Genomic DNA, 23895 nt, shown 5'->3' with positions numbered 1-23895 from the left:
GAGTGTGGACCCTACTAGGCCACACCCCAGCAGTTCCACCAGGAATTCCACAGGAAAGGGCAGTTGAGATCAGAATTCCTTCCTCTGCTTAGATCAACTCACTATGAAGTTACCAGTTTATCTATAACTGGGGATAGGTTCTCTTGACAGCATTTATTAAGGTATTAATGATATATAAAAATATGGCCCAGATCTACACTGCTTTGCCAACATCAGAGAGTGGGGACACACATGAACTCAGGTGAGAATTACGATGCCTGATTGCTATGGCTTCCTATTCTGCTGCCTCTTTTTGAGATCATTCATTCAGAAAGACCGAACACCACACACGAAGCAGAGCTGCTTATCCAGCTCCTTCAGGTCAGTCTGCCTGGTGACTTGTGAAAATAGTGTATTTATGTAAATAGAAGCAGTAGTCGCCTCAATTAAGTACTCTATTTTGCCCAGGGACACCTGGGATAAAGCTCACTGTGATCATCTAAATTTATTCCTTTGATGTTTCAAACCTGGTGGGGGGCAGGTATCAAAATGGAGGGCACAGAGTTGTTTTTATTTTTAGGTCATCAAAAATACTAAACTGTTGGTCAGGATGATCCATGAAGAAAGGAAAACAAATTCAAACTATGACTAACAAGGCCTGCTGTGCATGAGTCACAAACTGAATCAAGCATCAGCCTCTGGAAACAGGAGGAAAAGCATTTGGGAGTCACATCATAATCAGCCAATGAGTATAGCAATCCACTGAAGTATTCCAGCACCTGGATGACGTCCAGGAGAAGCGCGGTCAGGCAGCTTAAAAAGAGCTTCCCTTTCCTACCAAGGATGTTTTCAGTGACCTTGGCGAGGTGTTTAGGAGTGACTTTCTTAGGTGTGAACATGAAAATAGTGGGAATTTAGGCAGTCTCTGAGGATTACTTCCTTCTAAATTGTCTTCAAGGCACAGTACAAACCTCCTTGAAGGAGGGAAGCTTTTCTACAATGAGGGAAAGAACTTTTCTACAGATTTCGCTTCTATAAGTTGGAAAGGGATTGTATATATAAACAATGTATATTCCTACCATAAAGCATGTTCATTGAGTGTAGAGGTTTGTAGTCTTTGGCTTTTTCCTCATTGTTGTTTTGTATTGAAATTTAGGGACTGCAAACCTGTATTTTGAACTGTTTAGTCCTTTTGATCTACCTTGAACACATATCCGTATTAAGTGGCACCTCAGATAAATATGATAATCAGGAATTCAGTGTGAATCCCCAACTGAGTGTGTTCCTTAAAGATGTTTTTCTCTCTGCCTTTTCAGTTTCTCAGGCTGCTTTCTGGGGAAAATATTATAATACATGGATCTGACCTAGAAAGTTTCCCCAGTTAAGATAAATTGATGCTTACCTAAACCAGTTCTTACACAGAGATTGAGACTAGTGATGAAGATAGAGATTAAAAAGGCAAAGAAGTGACTTGAATGGACTTCACTGCCCGACTACTACAAAGAGTGCTTGGTCCCTGGAACAGGCAGCTTACCCGGCAGCACTGGGAAGAAAGCACTGGGTCCTCTCCATCTTGCGAATCCTCCCTCAGGCAAAAGAGTAAGATAACTGGCTCCAAATTTCTCATTTCCAGCCTCATTCCATACTATTGGACAGAGGAATATCTTACAAGGCAACCCAAAGCAGGTGGTACCGACCTCCACTCCTCCAAGAGAAGGCCAAGGCATAGGAGGCCGAGTCCTGGATTTTCGCTTCACTCAAATTTCCCTCACGCTGGCATCATTTCCCCCTCATAACTGCAGTGATAAAGATTGTTGGAAAGATGGTATAGTGATCAAGAAAAACGAAGAAAGAATCATTAAACAACGTCCACCACCTTAATGATGACATTTAAGCAGACATTTATTTTGTTTATAGTTGGTTGATCTATTGAATTTATGGTTGTTACTGTTCTTGTTTTCTTTTTTTTTTTTTTAAAGATTTATTTTTATTTATTTAATTCCCCTCCCCTCCCCCAGTTGTCTGTTTTCTGTGTCTTTTTGCTGCGTCTTGTTTCTTTGTCCGCTTCTGTTTTCGTCAGCGGCACAGGAAGTGTGGGCGGCGCCATTCCTCGGCAGGCTGCTCCCTCCTTCGCGCTGGGCGGCTCTCCTTATGGGCGCACTCCTTGCGCGTGGGGCTCCCCTACGCAGGGGACACCCCTGCGTGGCAGGGCACTCCTTGCACGCATCAGCACTGCGCATGGGCCAGCTCCACACGGGTCAAGGAGGCCCGGGGCTTGACCCGCAGACCTCCCATGTGGTAGATGGACGCCCTAACCACTGGGCCAAAGTCCGTTTCCTGTTCTTGTTTTCTAAGCACTTTCCATTTGTTCTCTCTGCTGGGACTAGGGACGGCCGGATATCATAATGACTAAAACCACAGGCATTTGTGTCAGACACCCAGGGTTAAAATTCTAACTCTAACTGTATAGAATATACTGGAGAGTTGTCTTACCACAGTGCCAAAGTGATGACTAATAAATCAGCATGTATGTAAATTAATATGTCAATTATGTGCTAATATTGAGCAGATATTCTTGCTCCCCAACGGCATTTCATTTTCTGGTTGAAGTAGACATCTGTGTCATGCCTCAGAAATACAATTGTTTTCACAACTATTTTTCTTGGCAACCATTCATCTATGTGATGTGTATTTGTGGGCAACTGAACAGACATGATAAAAACAGGTCCAGAAATCTGCAACCTCTCATACTCAAATGTCCCTATCTTCAACTTAGAAGACACATCCTGAAATATCCACAAAGTATATTTCATGCCTTTCATTAGTTATTTATTGCTGTATCACAAACCAAACCAAACCTTGGTGCCTTAAAACAACAACTATTTATTCATGCTCAAAGCCTATGGGTCAGCTGCATGGTCTTGCTGATCTGAACCAGGCTTGCCTGATCTTAGCTGGTGTGTCTCCTATGATTGGCAGGTGGACTGGATGCAGATTGGTCTAAGATAGATTTTAGTTTTCTGGACTGCTCAAGCAAATGCCATGCAATGGGTTGGCTTAAACAATGGGAATTTATTAGCTCATGGTTTTGAGGTTAGAAGAAAGTCCAAATCGGAGTCATCAAGGTGATGCTTTCTTTCCAAAGACTGGCATTCTGGGGCTTGTTGGTGGTGGTCCTTAGATCTTGGTTCCTCTGTCACATAGCAACACCAAGGTGGGCTCTAGGTTCTCTTCTGAGTTCCACTGAAGTTCAGCTTCTTACTTTCTCTCTGTGTGTGCCTGAATTTCATTTCTGCTTATAAAGGACTCCAGAATTAGGATTAAGACCCATTCTGAATGAGGTGGGCCGCATCTTAACTTAAGTAACCTCATCAAAGTCTCCTATTTACAACGGGTTCACACCTAATGGATTAAGTTTAAGAACATGTTTTTCTGGGGTACATACAGCTCCAAACCACCACAGTTGGCTTCACTCATTTGTTTGATAATTATTTCTGGCTCTCAGCTGTGGCAAGGGAGATAAGTAGGCCATGTGTTCTCTTATTCTCCAGCAATCTTACACTCACCTTTGCATAGTTTCAAAAAGGAGCAAGAAAACAGCCCCAGTATTCAAGGACTTTTCTAGTCTCTGCCTGCATCATTCCAAAATATGTCACCAGGCCAATCCAGATTCAAGGAGTGGAGGTAGATGCTATCTCTTAAAGGAGGAGTTACAGGGTTACATTGCAAGGGCATGGACATGGATACAGGGAGTAAAAAACCTGTGGCTATTTTTTGCAATATACCATATGCCTTTTGATCATAATCCTAATCCTTTTCCCTTCAAGGCTAGTGATGCGGTATATCAGGAAATCCTCAACTTAAATCTATTTTCTTATTTTCTGTTTTCCCCTACTCCACCAGGTTTCTTCAGGATCCATTCAAGAAAGTGTAAAAGACAGAGTGATTGACTCAAAACTACAGCTGTTTATCACCAAGCCTGGACTCTACACATGCATAGCTACCAATAAGCATGGAGAGAAATTCAGCACTGCAAAGGCTGCAGCTACCATCAGTATAGCAGGCAGGATGACCCTTCACCTTTGCATTGCCCTGAGGGAGGGAGGCTGTTGATACTATTCCATGATATCTTGCATTAGGGAATTCTCCTTTTTCTTCTATATCTCACTCCAGCCCCCTTTGGACTATTTTCTCCTTCATGGGGACACTCCAGGGGTTGACCTAGATAATAATTGATTTTTTTGCCTTGAAAAAGAAATCTTTAAATATCTTTCCAAGCAGTGGGAAACATCATGGTTTGCCTCCCTTCTCCTCCTCCTCCTCTTATCCTCTTGCTCCCTTGTTTACTTTCTTTCCTCCTTTCTCTGGGTTAAACAAATTTTCCAAGCTCTCAAAAAGTAAATTGGCAGGTATTTAACAGGGTTGTGCCAATTTCTGCATGGTTTTTTCCTAAGGACAGTTTTCTTATGAGCACGTAATCAGTCTTTGTGGTCTTTCCCTTTCCTGTTTCATGCAAGTGATAGGACTTCCAGGTGTTTTCAAGAAAAAGGGCTGACACACAGATTTCTAGGATATTTGTGTTGAGTTATAAAGGTTTATTTTTAAATTTAAAATGTCCTGAAGACTTCTGAGAACATTTATAGAATTCCTAGAGATGGAAATAATTTCTGATTCAGGAAATGCCAGGCAGGTTATATTTGTAGCATGCCTACTGCCCAGGGGTCATCAGAGAGGTACTTGGCCTGAGATGTAAGGCAAGCACTGGTAGAACCTGGGTCCAGGGCCAGCTCCTCAGAACCAGCTATTTCTTTATTAGAGTGCCACTTCTTTGATATTGGCTGATGGGGAACCTTCCAGTTTGCCTGTATTTTTGAGATGAGGAGTAGAGAGCCCACAGAGAAACATACAGGGGACATTGGACAAAGCTGGCCCTCTTAGGTTTACTTATGCCTTCTCCCCCAGGTATACAACTACCTAAAGTCTCTTTAGGAAAGCAGATGTAGCTCAGGTGGTTGAGCACCTGCTTCCCATGTATGAGGTCCTGGATTTGATCTCTATACCTCCTTAAAAAAAAAAAAGTCCCTTGAGATGTCATATCAGTTTACTAGATTTTCCACTAGTGGGAAACTATTTATCCCAGAAAACAGAAAAACTCCTAAAAACAAATTCAATAAATAATAAAAAATAATTACTAATTACCTAGCACTTAGCTGTTTATCAAGCACTTTTACATTGTGTTAGGTAGAGTAAGGGATGCCAACTTGAATAACAAAGAGGCCCTGCTCTTCAGGGACTCATTCTCCAGGGGAAATCAGTCAGTTCTGTATCTGATGGCGCTATGTGCCATTGCAGAAGCATAGGCAAAGTGCAACTGCAGAATAAGAGATGGGGAGTTTGAGGGAATCCTTGGGAAAGAGGTGCCATTTGAGCATGAGTATAAGATGAAAAGGTCAATGCATGTTTAGAAAATTGCAAGTCAGTGGTAAGGCTGGAGCACAATGGAGACTGGGCGTGAGGTTAGGAGTGGAAAGAAAGAAATGTGGACTCGAGCCAGGTTTTGAAGACCCTGAGAGTTTGAATACATCTTCTGTGTTGGTTTGAGTTTTGTGTGTGGATCCCAGAAAATTATGTTCTTAAATTGAAACTATTGTCAACCCTTGATTAGATTAGATCTAATTAACCCAATTAAAGTTAAGGGCTATTTGATTAATTTGCTCCAGTAGGGCATAGCCCAGAATAGGTCTTTATCCTTTTATCAGAGACCTTTATAAATGGAGAAATAAAAGCCTCAGACACAGAAGAAAGGTACAGAGACAGAGAAACCCCCAGAGACTGAGGGAGAAATTTCCTGCAGGTGAGAGGCTGGAATCAGCAGAGCTCAGAGGTGTGGAAAGAGGCCCTGAAAGGGTGAAAGGGACAAGGCCTGGAAGAGAGGGTTGAGAGGAGTCATATGCCTGATAGGCCACAACTGAGCTTGGGGAAAAAGTAAGCCTGGATGAGAAGGCAGAGCCACCATTATACCCTGCCATGTGCCTGATCACCCACAACCAGAACTTGGTGAAAAAGCACCTCTTGATGATGCCTTTAGACACTTCCATGGCCTCAGAACTATAACCTAATAAATTCCTATTATAAAAGCCAATCCATTTCTGGTATATTGCTCCCAGCAGCTTTTAGCAAACTAAAACATCTTCCATCAAATGGGAAGTCATTTAATTATTTTAGAGAAGACAAGTGATATACTCAGATATATTTCTTAGCAAATTAACAGATAGTGAGTTGTCAAAAGTCTTCAAGCCATGGTAATCAGTTAGGAGACTCTTCCAAATTCCAGAAAAATAATGAAGGTCTGGAACTGCAGCAATTGATACAGAAAGAAGAGGAGAGATGCACAGATCTATTAGGATAGAAACTGCAAGATTTGCAAGTACTTGAATGTGGCAGTAGTAGGAGAATGAATTAAAATGTGTTAGAGATATTAAGGTGTCTAGGACAAGCAAAATAGATAAAAACAAAATATGGAATTAGAAGGTCTGAGAGATGATAGTGTTCAAATGTTTTAGGAATTTGAATTACTTGGAATTATTCTACTCTCAATGTCTTACATTTTTTACTTGACATTGGATCAAGACCCAATGTTAAATGAAATTTACATATTCTCTCTATATATTATAGATGTATGCATGTATGTGTATGTCTACCTATATATACATATATACATATGGAGAAAGAGAAAGAGAACATTTACATATAAATATTCAAATGTCCAAGAAAACAAATTGATCTAATCAAGTTTAACCTTGGGCAGAGGAGAAAAACTAATGTTACCAGACTTGCAAGAGTCTCATTTCAGATAATTATTCAGTTGTTTAAAGATCAGTCCCCTGCCATGGCTCTACCTCCTCCTCCTCCTCATCCCTCCTCCCCTAGAGGGCAAGGGAGAAACGAACTTGGATTCTTGTAGTGGTGTCCTCTGGATCCCCCTGGTCTCTTGTGTAGTCTGCAGCTGGTTAACCTCTGACTTCATTTACTGGCTTGGTTAGAACCCAGAGGACACCTTGGCCAACTCAGTCCCTTGTGAAGCAGCCAAATCCCTCTTCAAGCCCCTCTCTAGAATCTACTCTGCAACTTCTACAGAAGTTCAGCCTTGTCTCTCCCTCTGTGGCCCTATGGTTGGCCTACTGAATTCCAGCTCAGCTCTCTCCTTCTCCCTCCTGGGGCCTGAAGCAATTTAAAAGCCATACAAAATCCAAGAGTGATTCAGACCTACTCATTCAGTCCTGCTGTTTCCCCCACCATGTCATACTACCATTTGTACACTGATGTAGCAATCCTATATAAGAGTGAGGGAACCCTTCCCCCCAGGGGGCTCTGCTTCTAGAGTCCCAATTAAGAAATAGAAAAAACTCCTTTTGCTTTTGGCTTTTTCCTTAATCTATCAACACATCTACATTCTGGGATTTGGGTTCGGAGAAAGGAATGTATAAAACAAATCTGAATTCCTAATTCCCCTACCTTCTTCCTTTCCACAAAATACCAAGTTAGAAGAAATGGGAGTGTGACCCTTCAGAGCCTACTCATCAAAAGTAGAAAGATGGTTATTAGAGAAGTATTTTGACCAATAAGGATGGAATCCCAATAAAATGGGTTTATCTACCCCAACCAAAGGCAGATCCATTCTATGGACATGACATCCAAGACACTGAAAAGATTTCTGAGGGTGATTTCTATTAGACTGCACACAGCAATGCCATACCTTCATTCCTTTCCTAGTCTTAGTAAGAACCTGATCCAACCTCATTAATAAATTGAATATGCCAACAGAAAATGTTGTGGTACTAAAAGAATGCTTCTGGTGGCAGAAAGAGCCTTAAGGCATGAATTGGTATGGGCAGCAGAGAAGGCTTGAAATCTGCTGCAGCAGCAGAGTTGAATGCAGATGAGGAGCAGTGATCTCAGTGGGGGTAATAGTCATATAGACTGGAACCAGAGTGACGTGACTTTAGTTAACTGGCCTAGTAGGCAGGTCACCTTTAGAATGGGTGTGAGTGGGGGCTCTTGGAAGTGAAGCTTGAAACCACTCAGGACAGACAGGTATTTGTAGTAGCCTGTAAGAAGTCATTAAGGAACTAGTGTAGAGGCAGCATAAGGGAGAGGTTAAAATATAACTTGGATCTGGGACCTTGCTCTCTTTAGGGCAGCCTGAGCAATGTTTAAATCTGTCCATATAGAGAATTATAGGATTACACAATGTTGGGAATAAAGAAATGAGAGCTGTTAGTAAAAAAAGTAAAAAAATAAACGTAATAGGGAGGATTATCTAATGAGGATGTCTCATGATCACAGATGAGTAAAAGCTCTCAATCTCCATGAGGCATCTGCCATTTTTCTTCCTCTCTTTGATCTGTTCTTCTTGGATAAACCTACTAAATGCCTCATGAAGCTCCTTCTGCCATCACTGAGGGAACTACCAACCACCCCTGGGTACTCTCTGGATCAATATTCCAGGGAAGTGAGACCACTCTGGTGAAAAAGTGATCCATAAAGCTACTCTAACTCAGGATCATTTAAAAGAAGTATGGTCTCCATTTCTGCTTTCAGCCCCTCTCTTCTTTGTCTGCCATGGGGCTGGTGAAATCAGACATGGTGCCTCCCCTTGCCTTTCTGGCAATTCTTTCTTACCCCAAACTCGCCTTTCTCTCATTCAGCCCTTCCAGTCTCCCCTAGTGTTCTGTAGTCAACAGCCCCCTTTGTCTCCATTTGTTTATTTACTCATCCCAGCAGGAAAACTGGAAAGGGAAAAAAGCTGGACTAGTGCTTAGGATTATGTCTAATGATATTTCTAATGTTTTAATGAAAAATAAAGACCAGCCTTCCTTTTCCTAAAACTCTTCCATGTGCATGCCCAAATCTGTATGCCTTGTTTGAGAAATGTGATATACTTCTTTCTGACTCATTTACATTTGCTCTTTGTCATCAAAAGCAATCAGAAAACCTTTTGGAACCTCTCCCTTTGAACCAGGAAGTTGCATTTCCCCTACAGTCACAACCCTGAAAGGCTCAAATTGCATTTTAAACTCACCAGGATGCCCGGCATTTGGCAAGATGCCTTCTCTTTGTCATCAGAACCCTGGCCCTGTGGCAGAGTAGCAAGACAGACCATGATCTCTGTAATAAGCACAATCCTGGAACAGCTAGAGGCCATCAAAATAGACCCAGGGATTCAGAAGGAGAAAAAAAAAAGAAAATACATGGTTGTATTTCCCATTCTCAATGGTCTTTCATGAGAGAGCGAGGTTCAAAGTTCTGTGCTTATCCAGTCTCAGAGTACAGGAAAATTCTGGGGTCACCTCCCTCCTCCAATGGAAGGCCCCCCCCCCCATTCTCCTGACACTACTCCCTCCGCCTTCTGCAATGTTCCTTCTCTGGACTGACCTCAGAGTCCTGATCACTAAATTTAAAACTTCAATGAATATAAGTAGCATACCCAAAAATAGGCAAGTGGGGAAATCTGATGTGGCAGTATCAGGAGTCCCCACCCCCAGATGGACCACATAGTTCTATTTTCTGCATTTCAAAGGAATCGACGCTTTGTACTATTACAGAAAATAACATATAACTTCAAATTGTTCCCTAATCCATCTAGCTGGTGGAATGTGCTACCAGGTTTCATGCTCTCTCTGGTATCTGCTAGTTATACTCCCTCTCCCTGCCTGTGTTGGAGATGAGGAACCGAGGAACCACGTGGCCGCGATGACACAGGAGTGCCTCATCCCCTTTACCACACAAAGCTTCAAGCCAGATAGGCAGCGAAGATGCTTATAAACAAAACAGACCTCTTCACCTGCCATTTCATGGTGGCTTTATCAGGTTTTAAACTGATTAAAGATCTTTTGTTTTTGTTTTTATTTTTGTTTTTAATAAAAGGAAAGAGAATAAATGAGCACTAGCCAGTAGCCACACTAAATTGCTTCCAGCTGTTCTGCAGTTAAGCATGAAAGACACATGTTCTTTTTTATAATCATGCAGCTTTCTTATATTAGAGTAACTGTATGTTCCAGAAGGGAACCAAAGCTTTACTTACTTTTCCAGATAATTTTTGGGATGCCTCAAACACTGTTGACTGTTGAAAGTTTTTAGAATTTTTTAAAACCTAATTTTAAGACAAAATATTTAAGTCACAAGGTTCTTGGAAACCTCCACCACCATCAACCCTCAAAACAAAAGTGTGACTGGAGAAATTCCTCTAAGGAACAAATGGAAGTCCTGATTCTCTTAATACCCTTGAGACTACCAAGCACTCTTAAATTAACTCCATTTTTCTTGCTTACTCATCCTTGAATGAAAAGCCCATCTGAGCTTGTCATCTCCTCCCAAATATTATGGGTGGATTCTCTTTAGCTTAGGCTCATCTTCATACTATGGAATCCTCCTCTTACATCTTAAATTGGGGGCTCTTCCATATATTTAGCCTTCGCCCCTTTAAGCTTCAATAGGTCTCCCCCTGCTCAACTGTGATTAGAATTTGCCTTTCCCCTCCAATATACAGCATTATCTTAAAAAGAATCTCCTAAAGTTTCCCTTCCATCTGTTCTCTATCTGTACAGTGGCAGAATTACCACGAAGTGTGAGGCCTGTAGTGCCCCTTTCCCCAGAGTTCAGCAGTGACCTAGAGTTTTGTTCATCCTATTTCATATCAGTTTGGTCATTTTAATCGGTATCTAAAATGAACATGCACCCCAGGTCAGCATCTTTGAGGAGGCAAAGGGATCCCGGCAGGCCTCTCCTCCAATTTATAGCCTCGAAAATTTTAAGTGCCAACTCTAATTCACAATTTGTAGACAGCACTGGCATTATCCCTTAGAGGATCAAAGTAACAATCCTACAGCCCAAACTGCTTATCTGAACAAAAGAGAGGGAATCTACTAGATAGTATTTTCCAAAATGGAAGTAACTGCAAAATCTATGATATTGATTTACCTATTGCCGAGCAACTTTTCTGACAATTGATGTCCTGCAAATCTTGAGCACATCTTGATGTTTCCTGCATTGTCACTATGTCTGAACATTATTAGGAAAGTGTCTCAAAGGAATCAGCCTGAAGGATGTGGGCCTTTATGTCTAAGTAAAGCAACCCATGTGGGGAGGAACAAAATTTTGGAGCTCATTATTGGCTGAAGTCCTGATCTCTATCAGAAGTTTAAGTGGAAATGTCCATTGCGGGTTGCAGAACAACTTTGAATGACTCACAAATTAAATAGGAACTAGAGAGGTATCAAAGATATGAGATTACCTGTTCTCCAAACATTGGGGATTTGGGGGAATTATGTTTTGTAGAAAGTCTTTTTCTTTCTGGGAGCAAATCCTTTATGAATTCTTAAGCAGATTCCATCATTTCCATGTAATGTTTAGAGATTAAAAACCACAATCTGACCTAGCTTAAACTTTCAGTCTTTCATCTAATTTAAATTTCATCTACTTCACTTCCCACTGCCAGCCAGTCTTTCCTTCCATGGAGTTGAGAGTGGAAGCATCTTGATCTGTTGTGTTTATACCCACCCCTTCCTCCTCTTCTCCAAGTTCCACTAGTTTGTTGAAAGGGAGGAGAATCGACAGGAAAGGGGACAAATGTCTTTGCTTCAACAGGAGCCATTTTGTTCCTTTCTGTGTTTATTGTTACTGCTTCTCTGACTCAATAGTAATAATTACAAAGCACATTCCCAAGGTCAGTGCTTAATATATATGCATTTCTTTAATCCCTACAACCCAATGAGGCATATACTTTTATTGTGCCCATTATCACACAGAGCTATTATTCAAACCCAGCAGGTGCCTGAGTCTAGGCTTTGAACACCCGACTGCCTATTAAGGACTGTGTGGCAGGCATCTAAATCCTGGTTCTCTCCTGGGACGTATGAGTTCTCTCGGAGAGTCCTTCAGAGGCTCCTCAGTGTGCAGTTCCCTGATGTGGAATAGCCTATTCTGGTTTCACCTCTCATTAACCCTAGCCCTTGATCTCATCCCTATTGGGCTACCCCCCTAGTCTCTTACAATTGGAGTCCTCTTGCCTGGTGACAGTGTCCTTGACAACTTAGCTAAGTGTCCATTTAGCTCAAAGGAAAGACATTTGTCCCTATTGCTCTAAATGGCAGGGAGCTCCAAGACTCACCCTTTCCCTCTGCCCTGCTGCCTCTCTGCAGTTCTCTTTCCCCCTACTCAGATGGGCATAATGAGAAGAATATGAAATCCTTGGCACAAGCCCTAATCTCACTGGGTGGCCAAATGCCTGTAATGCCAGTCTCTCCTCTTGTCACCAGCACCCTCTTTTGGCTGAGATGGACATGGAAACAGCTAAAGCACCCTTCCTCCCACTAGCCAATGATTTAGGTCTTCTATTTTCTCTCCCTAGTCTTCCACTTATAGAAATTGGTGCCAGTTTGGGACAGGGTGAGGAAGGGAGGCACACATCCCAGCTGGGGTGACGACCGGGTGTGGCAGAGCCAGTTCAGCCAGCACTGTTGAATCATCTCAGACCCTAGTTTGTGATTATCTTTAGAAGGTAATGTTATGTAAAAAACAAAACCAAAAAATTTTTCCTTGCCTTTGGGTTCCAGTCCCTAATTCTTAGGCAATAAGAAAAAAAGTACCATTAGACATTTTGAAATCATATGCACATATATCACTCAAGGACAAGGCAATCTAGGGAAATAATTCAAGTCCTTTTCTCTTATTTTTACTGAAATGCCCTCCACCTTTAATTGAAGGCCGAGAACCAGTGTGTGTGTTTACATTTTTCCTATAATTATTTACTTTCATTATCAAGGGTGTGCCAACTATTGGTGAAAAAAATTAAATAAACACAAGGGAAATAAAAAGACCAGAATTTCCCTGGGATGAATACAGTATGTTTATAGCAGTCTAATTGACCAAAATCTGTTCACCTAAAACCAGTTGGTCTAAACTAAGTTTACCTAACTCCACTTTACCTGATTAACGCACCCAATGTCTAAAGTTCTAGATTCAAAATGAAATGCTTTTCAAATTATATGGCTGAGTATTTCTGATTTATATTTGTATTGACAATAATTACTCTATCACATTTTATGACTATCATTATATATCACTGTGGGTGTCTTTTTCTATTGTGCTTAGTTTTGAACACTTGCAGAGTTTGTTAGCCAATTTTAAAACTGAAAAACTATCTCCAGCCCTGCCTATGGGAATAAATTTTCTAATCTCTCCTCAGCCTCTTTCCGCTTCCTGCCTCTTTCCCCTTAGGTTCCTTATCTTACTTTCATGGTGCAAATTCCCTAGTGAAATTCTGTGCTAGGATATCCCCTGGGGCTGCCCATGGTTGACTCAACTTGACTATCCCTGTAAAGAAGATTATGTTCCTGGAGATACCCAACAATTTCTTAATCTCCTTCTCCAAATCTGCCCATTAGTGCAGCATCTTGCCTCCTAGCAGAAAGAGGGAACTTTCAGAAACTTAAGGATTAGAGATACAACATCCAAGCTATTTTCTTCAACCCATGAGATGGAAATGCACTAATTCTTTTTTCTTTTCTCTTTTAATTAATTTCCTGTGGGAACATCCTTTCCTGTTAAAAGAGTGGAGGTAAGATATTGCAATTGTATCGTCCTTTAGTTTTGTATTTTGTTTGACATGCCATTTATTGAGTGTCTACTATTTGTCAAGTGCTGTGATAATTTTAGAACCTAATTTCTAATATTTTTTAATACTCTTAAAAGATGATGATGATTATGATGATAAAGATTAAGATAGGAAATTTGAAAACTATGTGCCAGATGCTGTGCTGAGTGTTTTACATGTATTATTTATATTTATCCTAAAAGAAACCTGATGAAATAGGTACTAATATTCCCATTTTACAGAAAAGAAACTAAGAGGCTTTCTTTGAATTGGAGATAAAAGTGACTTACACAACCAGTAAATGATGGGGTTGGAAGGAGAACCAGAACTGCCTCCCAAACCCTCCTTCAGAGCTGTCTCCTAGGGATAAGATGGCATCACCCTGTAATACAACATTTTGCAACTTGCAGTGTTTTACTTGCAGTACTTTAGTCACACTGACTTTCATGAAAAAAGAATGACACCTATTTTTATCTAATTTAATAAATGAGGAAACTGAGATTCAGGATGATTAATGATAGTAATAATAATGATTAATTAACAATAACACTCATGCTATCAACAACCAAATTTTGTGGTACATGTATGAGTACCACTTTTCTCATTTTAACCTTCCAACAACTCTATTATTATCCTCATTTTGCACATGAGGAGCCCAATGCACTAAGCGATGCTCAGGCACATGGCTAGCAAACTACTGAGCCTCAACCTGAGCTCTGATAGATGGACTCAAGAACTAAGGTTCGTAACTTCTACAACTAAACTGCTTTCCCCAGATAGTACAGTAACCGAAAAGGATCTAGAACCCAGTCATTCATTCCAAAAAGTATCTAGAACCCCAGTGACTGATTCTAATTTCATGGAATGAATGGTATGATACAGGGGACAAAATAATTCATTGCACAAGAAAATGTGGTTTATTTTCAATCTTGTCCCAATCCATATGGCTTTGATACAGTCATTTCCAATAAATAGTTATTAAGACTTATGTGGAGATCACATATCTCAGAAACAGATTCCTTACCTGTGAGGTCTCTAAAGGGAAGCTGAATACCTACTGAAGAGAGGCATGGCATAAAGGTAAAAGCTAAATTAAAATACAGCCCACACACAGAAGAGATGTCCTCTTTCATTCACACACCATTTAGCACATGTGCCCTACCTATATACCTGGCATTTTTTACACCACTTACTCTATTCCTGGCATGATATTAGAATATAGAGAAATAAAACAAATCTTACATATTCCCTACCCCCAAGGAAATTACATTTTACTAGGCGCCACACACATGTGTACAAACATACACACACATACAATTACAAGACAACATAATAGGGAAACGGACTTTGGCCCAGTGGTTAGGGCGTCCGTCTACCATATGGGAGGCCCGCAGTTCAAACCGCGGGCCTCCTTGACCCGTGTGGAGGTGGCCATGCGCAGCGCTGATGTGCGCAAGGAGTGCCCTGCCATGCAGGGGTGTCCCCCTCACAGGGGAGCCCCACGCGCAAGGAGTGCGCCCGTGAGGAAAGCCGCCCAGCGTGAAAAGAAAGAGCAGCCTGCCCAGGAATGGCGCCGCCCACACTTCCCGTGCCGCTGACGACAACAGAAGCGGACAAAGAAACAAGACGCAGCAAATAGACACCAAGAACAGACAACCGGGGGAGGGGGGGAAATTAAATAAATAAATCTTTAAAAAAAAAAAAAAAAAGAAAACATAATAATGGAAACATGTACAAATTCCAAAGGTCTCAAAGGACAGAAATAGATCATTCACATGCAAATAAATGCAAATAAGAATGGTGAACTCATTAGTAGTCAAGTAAATGCTAACTAAAGAGCAATTCCACACCATTTTTCACTTGTGAAAAGACAAGCCCTCTTTTTTTGGTAACCACAGAATATTATTATAAAGTACTTACAAGTAAAGAAAAATGAATAATATACATCTAATTTTTAACATTCAATATACAATCAATGTGTTCTGAGAAAAAGTATATAAACCAAACAAAAGAGAATCTTGCTTTTCATTTGTACAAATATTTCTTTCTTCATTGCAAAACTTAACAATATTAAAACGTATCATATATAGAAGCCATAAAGCTCTTCTTGCTTAAATGTTTTCAGAAATGATGTCACTGCTACCTGTTATTGATCAGTTACATTATCACCTGTAATACTGATCATTAGATCCAAGGGCTCTCTTAATTTCAGAGAAATTATAGAATACTACAACATTATTTTGTAGCCAGATCAGGTCAATCGAGTTGCTTTCTTTCTTTCTTTTTTTAAATGAGCATATGCATTTAAAAATGTATGTGTTTACCTTTCCTGAGTAGTAGTTTTATTCACTAGGTGACAAGGTAGTGATTCTTAGTACTTTGCTGGAAATTCAGATGGGACAGAGTTATGATGTAAGAGGGCATAGATGGAGGAAAAACAGAACTAATTACTTCAGTGTTTATCTCACTGAACACTTTAGAACAATGTGAAAAAAGTCTTTTAAATGCACACGTTTTCTCCTTGGACTCTTGTTTTTGTAACACCACTTAATGACTCCTGTGATTCTCTTAACATCCACTCTTGTAATGTACCTGACAGGTCCGTATTTTCTTTCACAAACACTCTTAAACTCAGCTGGTGTAGAGAAAACTGCTACAAGCTTTCTAGAGTGCAACTTCGCAGTTTTTACTATGAATCTGGAATGGTTTTACCTATTAAATAACTAAATCCACTTTTATTAATCTATTCTAAGGAAATAATAAGAGTTACAACAATGTTCAAAATAGCCTTAAATTTATAAGTAAAAAATTATGAGCAATGTAAAGGTCTACCAATAAGAGAATGTTGGGGTAAGTGATTAAAAACCATGTTTTGAAAAATAATTGATGGCAAATGTTTATAATATCATGCTAAGTAAAGATGCAGGGTATAAAAATATATTTATGGTATAATTCTATTTTATATCTACTGATTAAAAATATATATATACAAACATAAAATATATCTAATTTAAAATTTCTCCATGGCTAGTACAACTAATTATCAAATGTTTAAATATTCTAAAATCATCTTCTTTATACCACTCCTTATTTTACACAATAAATAGGTATCAGTATTGATTTTAATCAGAAGAAACACAAGGTGTTTTTGAGAGGAGGATGTGCCCTTCTCCTTAGGGACATTGTGCTTGGCATTTTTGAAGAATGACATTTAATTTGTGCCTTAGAGCAGAGGTCAGCAAACTTTTTCTGTAAAAGGCCAGATATTAAATATATTCGGCTTTGTTGTCCAGTCTGCTGGAACTGCCCACGCAAAAGCAGCCACAGACAATACAGGAATGAATGGACTTGGCTCTGTTCCCATACAACTTCACTATGGACATGGAAATTCAAATTTCATCTAATTTCTACTTGTCATGAAATAGCCTTCTTTTGAGTTTTGTCCAACCATTTAAAAATGTAAACACCATTCTTAGCTCCCAGGTGGCATAAAAGCAGGCAGCACAAATGCTGGACCCATAAAAGCCAGCATTTGTGGGTCTCAGTTGCTGACCCCTTGGAGAATGAGTAGCAGATAAAGACACTAGGCATGAAAGGATAAGAACAATTCCATTTGGCTTTGAGACTGGAGGTGTCATATAACCTCAGTCCTTACAGGTGACAGGAAAGTTCAAGGGGCGACAAGGCAGTAGCTATAAAGTAAGATTTGTCTGTACTACATGAAAGGTACAGTTTTTAGGTGTGTCTCCTGTAGGCAGAGAGGGACAGGAGCTTGGGGAACTTCTGAGGCAAGTTAATATAGGAAACAGGGAAAGCTGCCGGTCTGAACCTGGCCACAAGACCCCGCGGGAAACCCGCTGAGGGAAGGCAGCTGATTGAGAACAAAGCTGTAACCCAAAAGCCTGCCAAAGATTCTTCCCTGGTCACAAGGAACTATTTGAAACTCCTGGGCTCAAAAGAAGCCCCAGTAACTCCAGACAGAAAGGTCTCCCCAGGGGGTCCCTGAAAGCTGACAGGGGAAGGTAGACAGGCAGCCAGTCAGGACAGCCAAGGGCCGAGATCCCGCCTTCACGTGGGGACAGGGGAGGAGCAAAGGCCTTCAACAGGCCTGCCCGGAGCCCTAAATGCCCGTTTCACCCTGCAGCACGCCCGCACCCATGACTCGGTGCGTGCTTTTCCTTTTTCTTGTTTCTTAATAAGCTCTATTTGCTTGCCTACGCTATGGCATGTCCTTTAAATTCCTTTATGCGAAGAACCTAGAAACCCAGAAGTTTCCACTAATACTTCCTCTGGAGTAGCGGGGTTGTCATAACCCAAACATGCCACAGCTGGCCCTCTGAGATGTGTTCAAAGGGAGTAGACATCGCCCTCATAGAAACTGGAAGACGACATTTAAAAATGTTCTGCTGAATGAGATTTGCACCAGTTAAAATAGAAGGAAATACGAGTAAAAGATGTAGTGTGAATTCTTGGAATATTCCATTTCACCAAGGAAAGTTGTCTGTTATAAAAGAAGTTAAAAGAGGGACCTGGGATCAGATATCCACTGTCACCTCTAAAAAGATCAACTTCACAGAAAAGGCAGTCAGCCAGGCTCAGGTTGTCAGGAGACAAGGGAAGGACTGGCCTCATCTGCATTATCAGCTCACATTTTTAGGAGACAGGAGAGCAGATGATTCCAAAATAAGGAGCAGGCGGTGAAGGGCTCCCTGGGACCTCTGCCCCAGAACTGGAATGACCAACATGCCAGCTGTGCTGGGGTGCCACACCAGCGGGCCCAGGAACCGCAGGAGGAGAAATACAACTTTAGCTGGACACTGGATGGGTTCCCATCACTTGCAAAAGACAGCACAAGAGACCAGTAGAAATTCTTTGCATTCATCCCATTCCCCAGTTATTGCTGTGAGCTCCTTTTCTATTTTTATTTTTTATGTGAAAGACTTAGGAGGTAGAGAAACAAAATGGCCCAACCTACTTCCATGTCCCACCTCTAAAATTTGGTCACAAATAAAATTTGAAATTTACAAGTGTCTGCAAGAAAGAGAAGAAAAAAGAAAGTAGTTTGTTTAAATGCTGAAACTGATCTGGCAGTCTGATTTAGCCCCTCATCCCCCCACCCGACCTTTTCTTTCTTGGTCTTGATCTTGAATATCCCTTACATTATGGAACTAATCCAAGCACAAATTTATTACCAGAGTCATATCCTTAATATTCTCAGGAACAGCATAGAGAATTAGAAAATTAATAAACATATACTTTTTATTTGTATGGATTTTCCAAGCATGCAATAGGTTTTCACCAGCTAGTGGTTCTAAGACTAGTAGAGAGAAAAATAAAATTAAAACCCAGATCTTCTAATTTCTGCTCAAAAGCTATTCTACAAAACCTTCAGGTTTTTATTATTACTATTTTATATTTATCTAATACCCAAAACTAGGGTAAGATTTAATACTATTAAGCACACTGAAAGTTTCTAGGGCTTTGTTTAGGAGAAGCATCAAAATCCAAAGGTGTCACAGCAGGTAAGCTTTTATTCGTATTTTTGCACTAACACTATAAAGTTTATAATTTTCTCCACATAGAGTACACCATTCACACACAGTACTTCAAGTTCAGATTATCTACATCATATCACAGATTAGAACATTGGCACTCTGAGTGACAGGTGACTCCCCAAGGGCATGACATGAAAAAATAGCAAAGTTGAAGATGCTTCTCAGTATCTTTGAGAGCCATGGCCTCTGTTTTCTCCCTTAGTGGCTTTCTTTTTATTCTTTACTGGAATGCTGGGAAGAGGTGTGAGTGAATGAAATTGAGTACGGAAGGTGTCCCCATGCGGTATGCGTTCTACAAAATTCAGCTCCTTAACTCTTGTAACACACGAAGAAACTATGTCCATAAAGCTGCGGGCTTTTTGGATCAGAGTAATTATTATCATGTTCAATCATTTGTTAATCATCCTGATGAATATGTTTTAGGTGTATTTATTTACTTATATCAGCTTATTTGGAAGAAGTGATTAGATGACTTAATTAAGAGCAAATTCTATTTATAGTATAAATGATAAAAATACCCACATCTCTGTAAACCCACAACTTCTCTAATTTAAAAAAGCCAGTCATTCAAAAATTGTTTAAAACAACAACAACAAACCACATCTATTCAGTTCTTGATAGTTTCCAAAGTATTCCACATCCATTAGTTGGCCCTTGTAGTAGCCCTCTGGAGTAGCTACAGATGATATAATTGTAGCTGGAAATGACAATATTCAGATGCAACATTTCAACCAATTTGCTAGTAAAATTTTCTCCAATTTCTGTGAGGCAGACGTGGAAACAAAAAAAAAAAGTGACTGAATGCCAAGAAGTAATGTGATTAGAACACTGTTCATTTCTTCTTTCAGTAAACCACAGAAAGATAGCAAAGGCTACTGCACTCAGTACAGAGGAGAGGTGTGTCATGCTGTCCTGGCGAAAGATGCTCTTGTTTTCTTCAACACCTCCTACGCAGACCCTGAGGAGGTCCAAGAGTTACTGGTCCACACCGCCTGGAATGAACTGAAAGCAGTGAGCCCACTCTGCCGGCCAGCTGCAGAGGCTTTGCTGTGTAACCACATCTTCCAGGAGTGCAACCCTAGAGGTGTACCAGCTCCCCGGCCCGTTTGCAGGTAAATAGAAGAAGAAAAGGGAGTGGATATAGTTCTGTGGTTGAGCATCTGCCTCCCACGTATGAGGCCCCAGGTTCAATCCCTGGGACCTCCTGAAAAAAAAAAAAAAAGGAAGAAAAGGAAAGAAAATCCAATTTGTCTGCAAACAGGATATTTTCAAAAGAGGAAGGTGTCATGGGCAATAGTAAAGGCAAAGGCTGGCTTTCATCTAAAAAAGAGGTAATATGATTGGACCAAATTCCTACCATGTAAATCACTGATGGTGCCCTACAGTACAAGGGCTCTGGAATTCCAGAAAATAGCATAAAAGGTACAATGTTCTATTACTTGTATCATTGTTCGCATTTTCATATTCATAAATATCCCTGATTTCTATCAAATAAAAAGAGAAATCCCAAACTAATGTGGACCTCATTAGTAAGCCAAGATAGAGAATATAAGGACTACATTTCAACTTTTCAGCATTACTTGTCAATAAATATCAGATGATGATGAGCATTTCAGAATATTATTTTAAAGTATATATATTCCACCCAATATTCTTATATAAGTACTGGCACTCTTGCTTCATTTTTTTTTAAGGTAATGAATAGATATCTCTTTAAAACCCCTATACTCTTTAAAATTGACATTAAGAAATCTGCATTAAACAGAACTATCTTTGCCTTTATTTACTTCTTATACTAGAAAACATGAAAATTAATCTGGCTTTTGAGTCAAATAGAACAAAATTGAAATACTGGTTCTACTGCTTACTAGATGTATGATCTTGGCTACACTTCAGTTTCCTCATCTGCAAACTAGAGTTGAGGTGTTCAAGAATGTCACACCCATGGCATGTATAAGAAACTGGATAAATGTTGTTCTTAGTACGTTTTCTTTTGAAGACAGCATATGAAAACTACCAACATAGAAAAGTTAAAAATATTTAAAGAACTCTTTAAATATTGGAAGAATTTTAGGGCACTTTCTATTTAGGGGAAAAGGCCTCTAAAAGATCATTAAAGGAGGGGTTCTATTTCCCAACTTACTGCAGAATTTGAGGGTTTGGGGGTACTGTAAGAGTAATAGTTTAACTTCTTCTTCTAGTAAATTGTATTGTGATCAGACAAGACATCTAAAATTCTGACCATGAACTCCAAAATTCAGGGATTTTAAAGGGAAAAGAGAAAAGTTGACATTATTTCCAAGGAGATGGTGGAGAGAAAAGGTGAAAGGAAGTAAAACTTTGTCAAAACCAGAGGTTTGAAAACACTGACCCTGTTTCAGCTGTCCTTGCAGTTATTTGAAGAAATGGTTGCTGTGATGGCTGCCACTTCTTTAACTTAGATTTCTGTTTCATGGGTTCTTTTGGATTCTCCCAAAGAGTTTATTTAAGGTACTTCTCAATGATAATCTCCTAGCTAGAAAGTACCCCATGTATAAGGAATAGAAGGTGTAACTAGCAAATGAACGTGAAGACAGATTCTGTCAATCCCATCATTAGCATTAGTAACGTCATCCGTGGTGACCACTGGAATAGTCATCATTCTTAAACAGTGACTCAGGCAGTAAACTAGTCCCCATTTCCTTCAGTCAGATCAACACTATGGACACTTGCTTAAGAAGAAGAGTAATTAGGTTAGAAAAGTATTTTCCTTTTTTTTTTTTTAAGTTGAGAGTCATTGTGGTTTTCTGATTACAAAACCAACACAAGTCCACTGTATGAAACACAGAATATCCCAAAAATATCACAGCAAAGAAACAAAAATCTTTAGTGTGCTTGGCAATTTTAGGATTTTTTAAAAAAATTTTCTGTTTATAGCTTTATTTTTCTACTGGGTTGCTCACCATCTTTCTCCAATAAAATTATAAGATTATGGTCACTATTTGCTTATGTTTTATGCGTTATTTTCCCAATACAAAGTGAACCTTTGATTTTGCTTTGGTTGTTTTCATTTTTTGTAGAAATTTTCACATGTACACAAAAATAGAGCAGAAGGTACAATGGACTGCCATGTACCTATCACTGAGCTTCAATGATTTTAATGTCAACTCAAGATCAATCTCATGTCATCTCTCCCACACCAACCACAAATTACTTATTTTGAAGCAACACACAGATATCATTTTATTTCATCTATAAGCATTTTGGTATGTGTCTCTAAAAGGTGAAGAACTCTTTTATTTAGGTTTCTTGAAGCACATTTTTTTTGGTCGTCAAATCAACCAGTCTCTTTGGTTTTAGTTTCTGCTTTAGTCATTATGTTTTGAAATATGTGCCCTAGTATGGCTATAAAGTTTTATTTATGGTTTGTTTTGGAAGAAGATGACTCTTTAATGTGCTGGGATTTATTCTATAGAGATAACCAGTTTTCCCATTGCTGCAAAATAAATTTTCATCCATTCTCTATTGATTTAAAATCAATATCACAAACTCATTGGTCATGACAAAAGTACTCTTTACAAAATTATATATACCCGATTATATACAATATTTTATTTAAAAATTCTATATAGAATATTCTCAAAGAGCTGAGTCAGTCTGCTGAGGCCAACTTTTGCTATCATGCTTTTCCTGCTTAGCATTCATTTTATGGAGAACTCTGCTCCACTCACTATATTCTCTTAGCTTTGTTTTTGTATCAAACTAAAATGTCATCTAAAAATTGTCCTTATTTAATATTTTCAGTTTTCCATAAATTGCACAGACTCAGACAAGCCAATGATGTACTCCAATTATAGAATTTCATGCATATGATGGTGCTGTACATTAACTACGTGTATAATGATGAACATATATAATTATTAGCAGGTTGATTATTGAGCTTTCTTTGCCTTTAATTGAAATACCAAAGTTGTTATAAACATTATAGTGGAATGGTGGAAATTTCATCTATTAGCAAACATTTTTTAACCTCTTACATTTGTGGAGTGAGGGTAGGTTGACCAACATCCCCAATTACTGTATGGGACTGAGAGGTGTCTTGGAATGTGAGACTTCCAGTGCTAAACCAAGACGGTTAATCGTGCAGATGAAGGATATGTTTACTTACATTTTCTTAGGTTCATGTTGCTGTACTTTAAATTCTCTTTCATTGATAGTTTGTCTCTTACATTAATACCATTTAATTATTGTCTATAATTGATTTTAAAATTTGCATTATGAATTTTACAGATTTTTCTTCTTTCAAAAATTATTGCCTCTTTATGAATCAATTATTTTTAAGATGAAATTTAGAAAGATTTTTTCAAAGTCAACATGCAAATTCCATGTGGAATTTGTTTAGAATGATACTAAGGTTATAGAATTAAGTGAGGGAGAAATGCTATATTTATTGAGTATTCCTCTTTAGGAGCAGGTATAGCCTTCCCTTAATTCAGATCTTATTTGATGCCAGGCAGCAAAGTTTGGCAATTTCCTTCAAGTAAGTGTTTCATTTTTTATGTGCCTTATTACTAGGTATGTCTTATGGTTATTGCTATCATGACTGGAGCAATAATTACACTATAGTATGAATTGGCTAGAATGTTCAGAAAACATAGCGATGCTGTTACTTTTCTTGTTAATTTTCCCATTCCCTATTTATTTCATTAGAATTTTTGCAACTTCAGA

General features: G+C 39.4%; 1 protein-coding gene across 1 annotated transcript in view; it reads left to right on the top strand.

Annotated features, from left to right (window-relative positions):
- MUSK (muscle associated receptor tyrosine kinase) overlaps positions 1-23895 on the top strand; it is a 130650-nt gene that overhangs the window by 73839 nt on the left and 32916 nt on the right. Inside the window, exons 8-10 of the mRNA XM_012518456.3 lie at positions 3883-4042; positions 13591-13597; positions 20037-20300. Of these exons, the coding sequence (XP_012373910.1) occupies positions 3883-4042; positions 13591-13597; positions 20037-20300 (431 nt within the window). The remainder of the gene's footprint in view (positions 1-3882; positions 4043-13590; positions 13598-20036; positions 20301-23895) is intronic.

Source organism: Dasypus novemcinctus, chromosome 8 (assembly GCF_030445035.2).
Source record: "Dasypus novemcinctus isolate mDasNov1 chromosome 8, mDasNov1.1.hap2, whole genome shotgun sequence".
Taxonomy (NCBI): domain Eukaryota; kingdom Metazoa; phylum Chordata; class Mammalia; order Cingulata; family Dasypodidae; genus Dasypus; species Dasypus novemcinctus.
The sequence above is the reverse complement of the archived record's forward strand: the minus strand, read 5'-3'. Positions and strand labels throughout refer to the sequence as shown.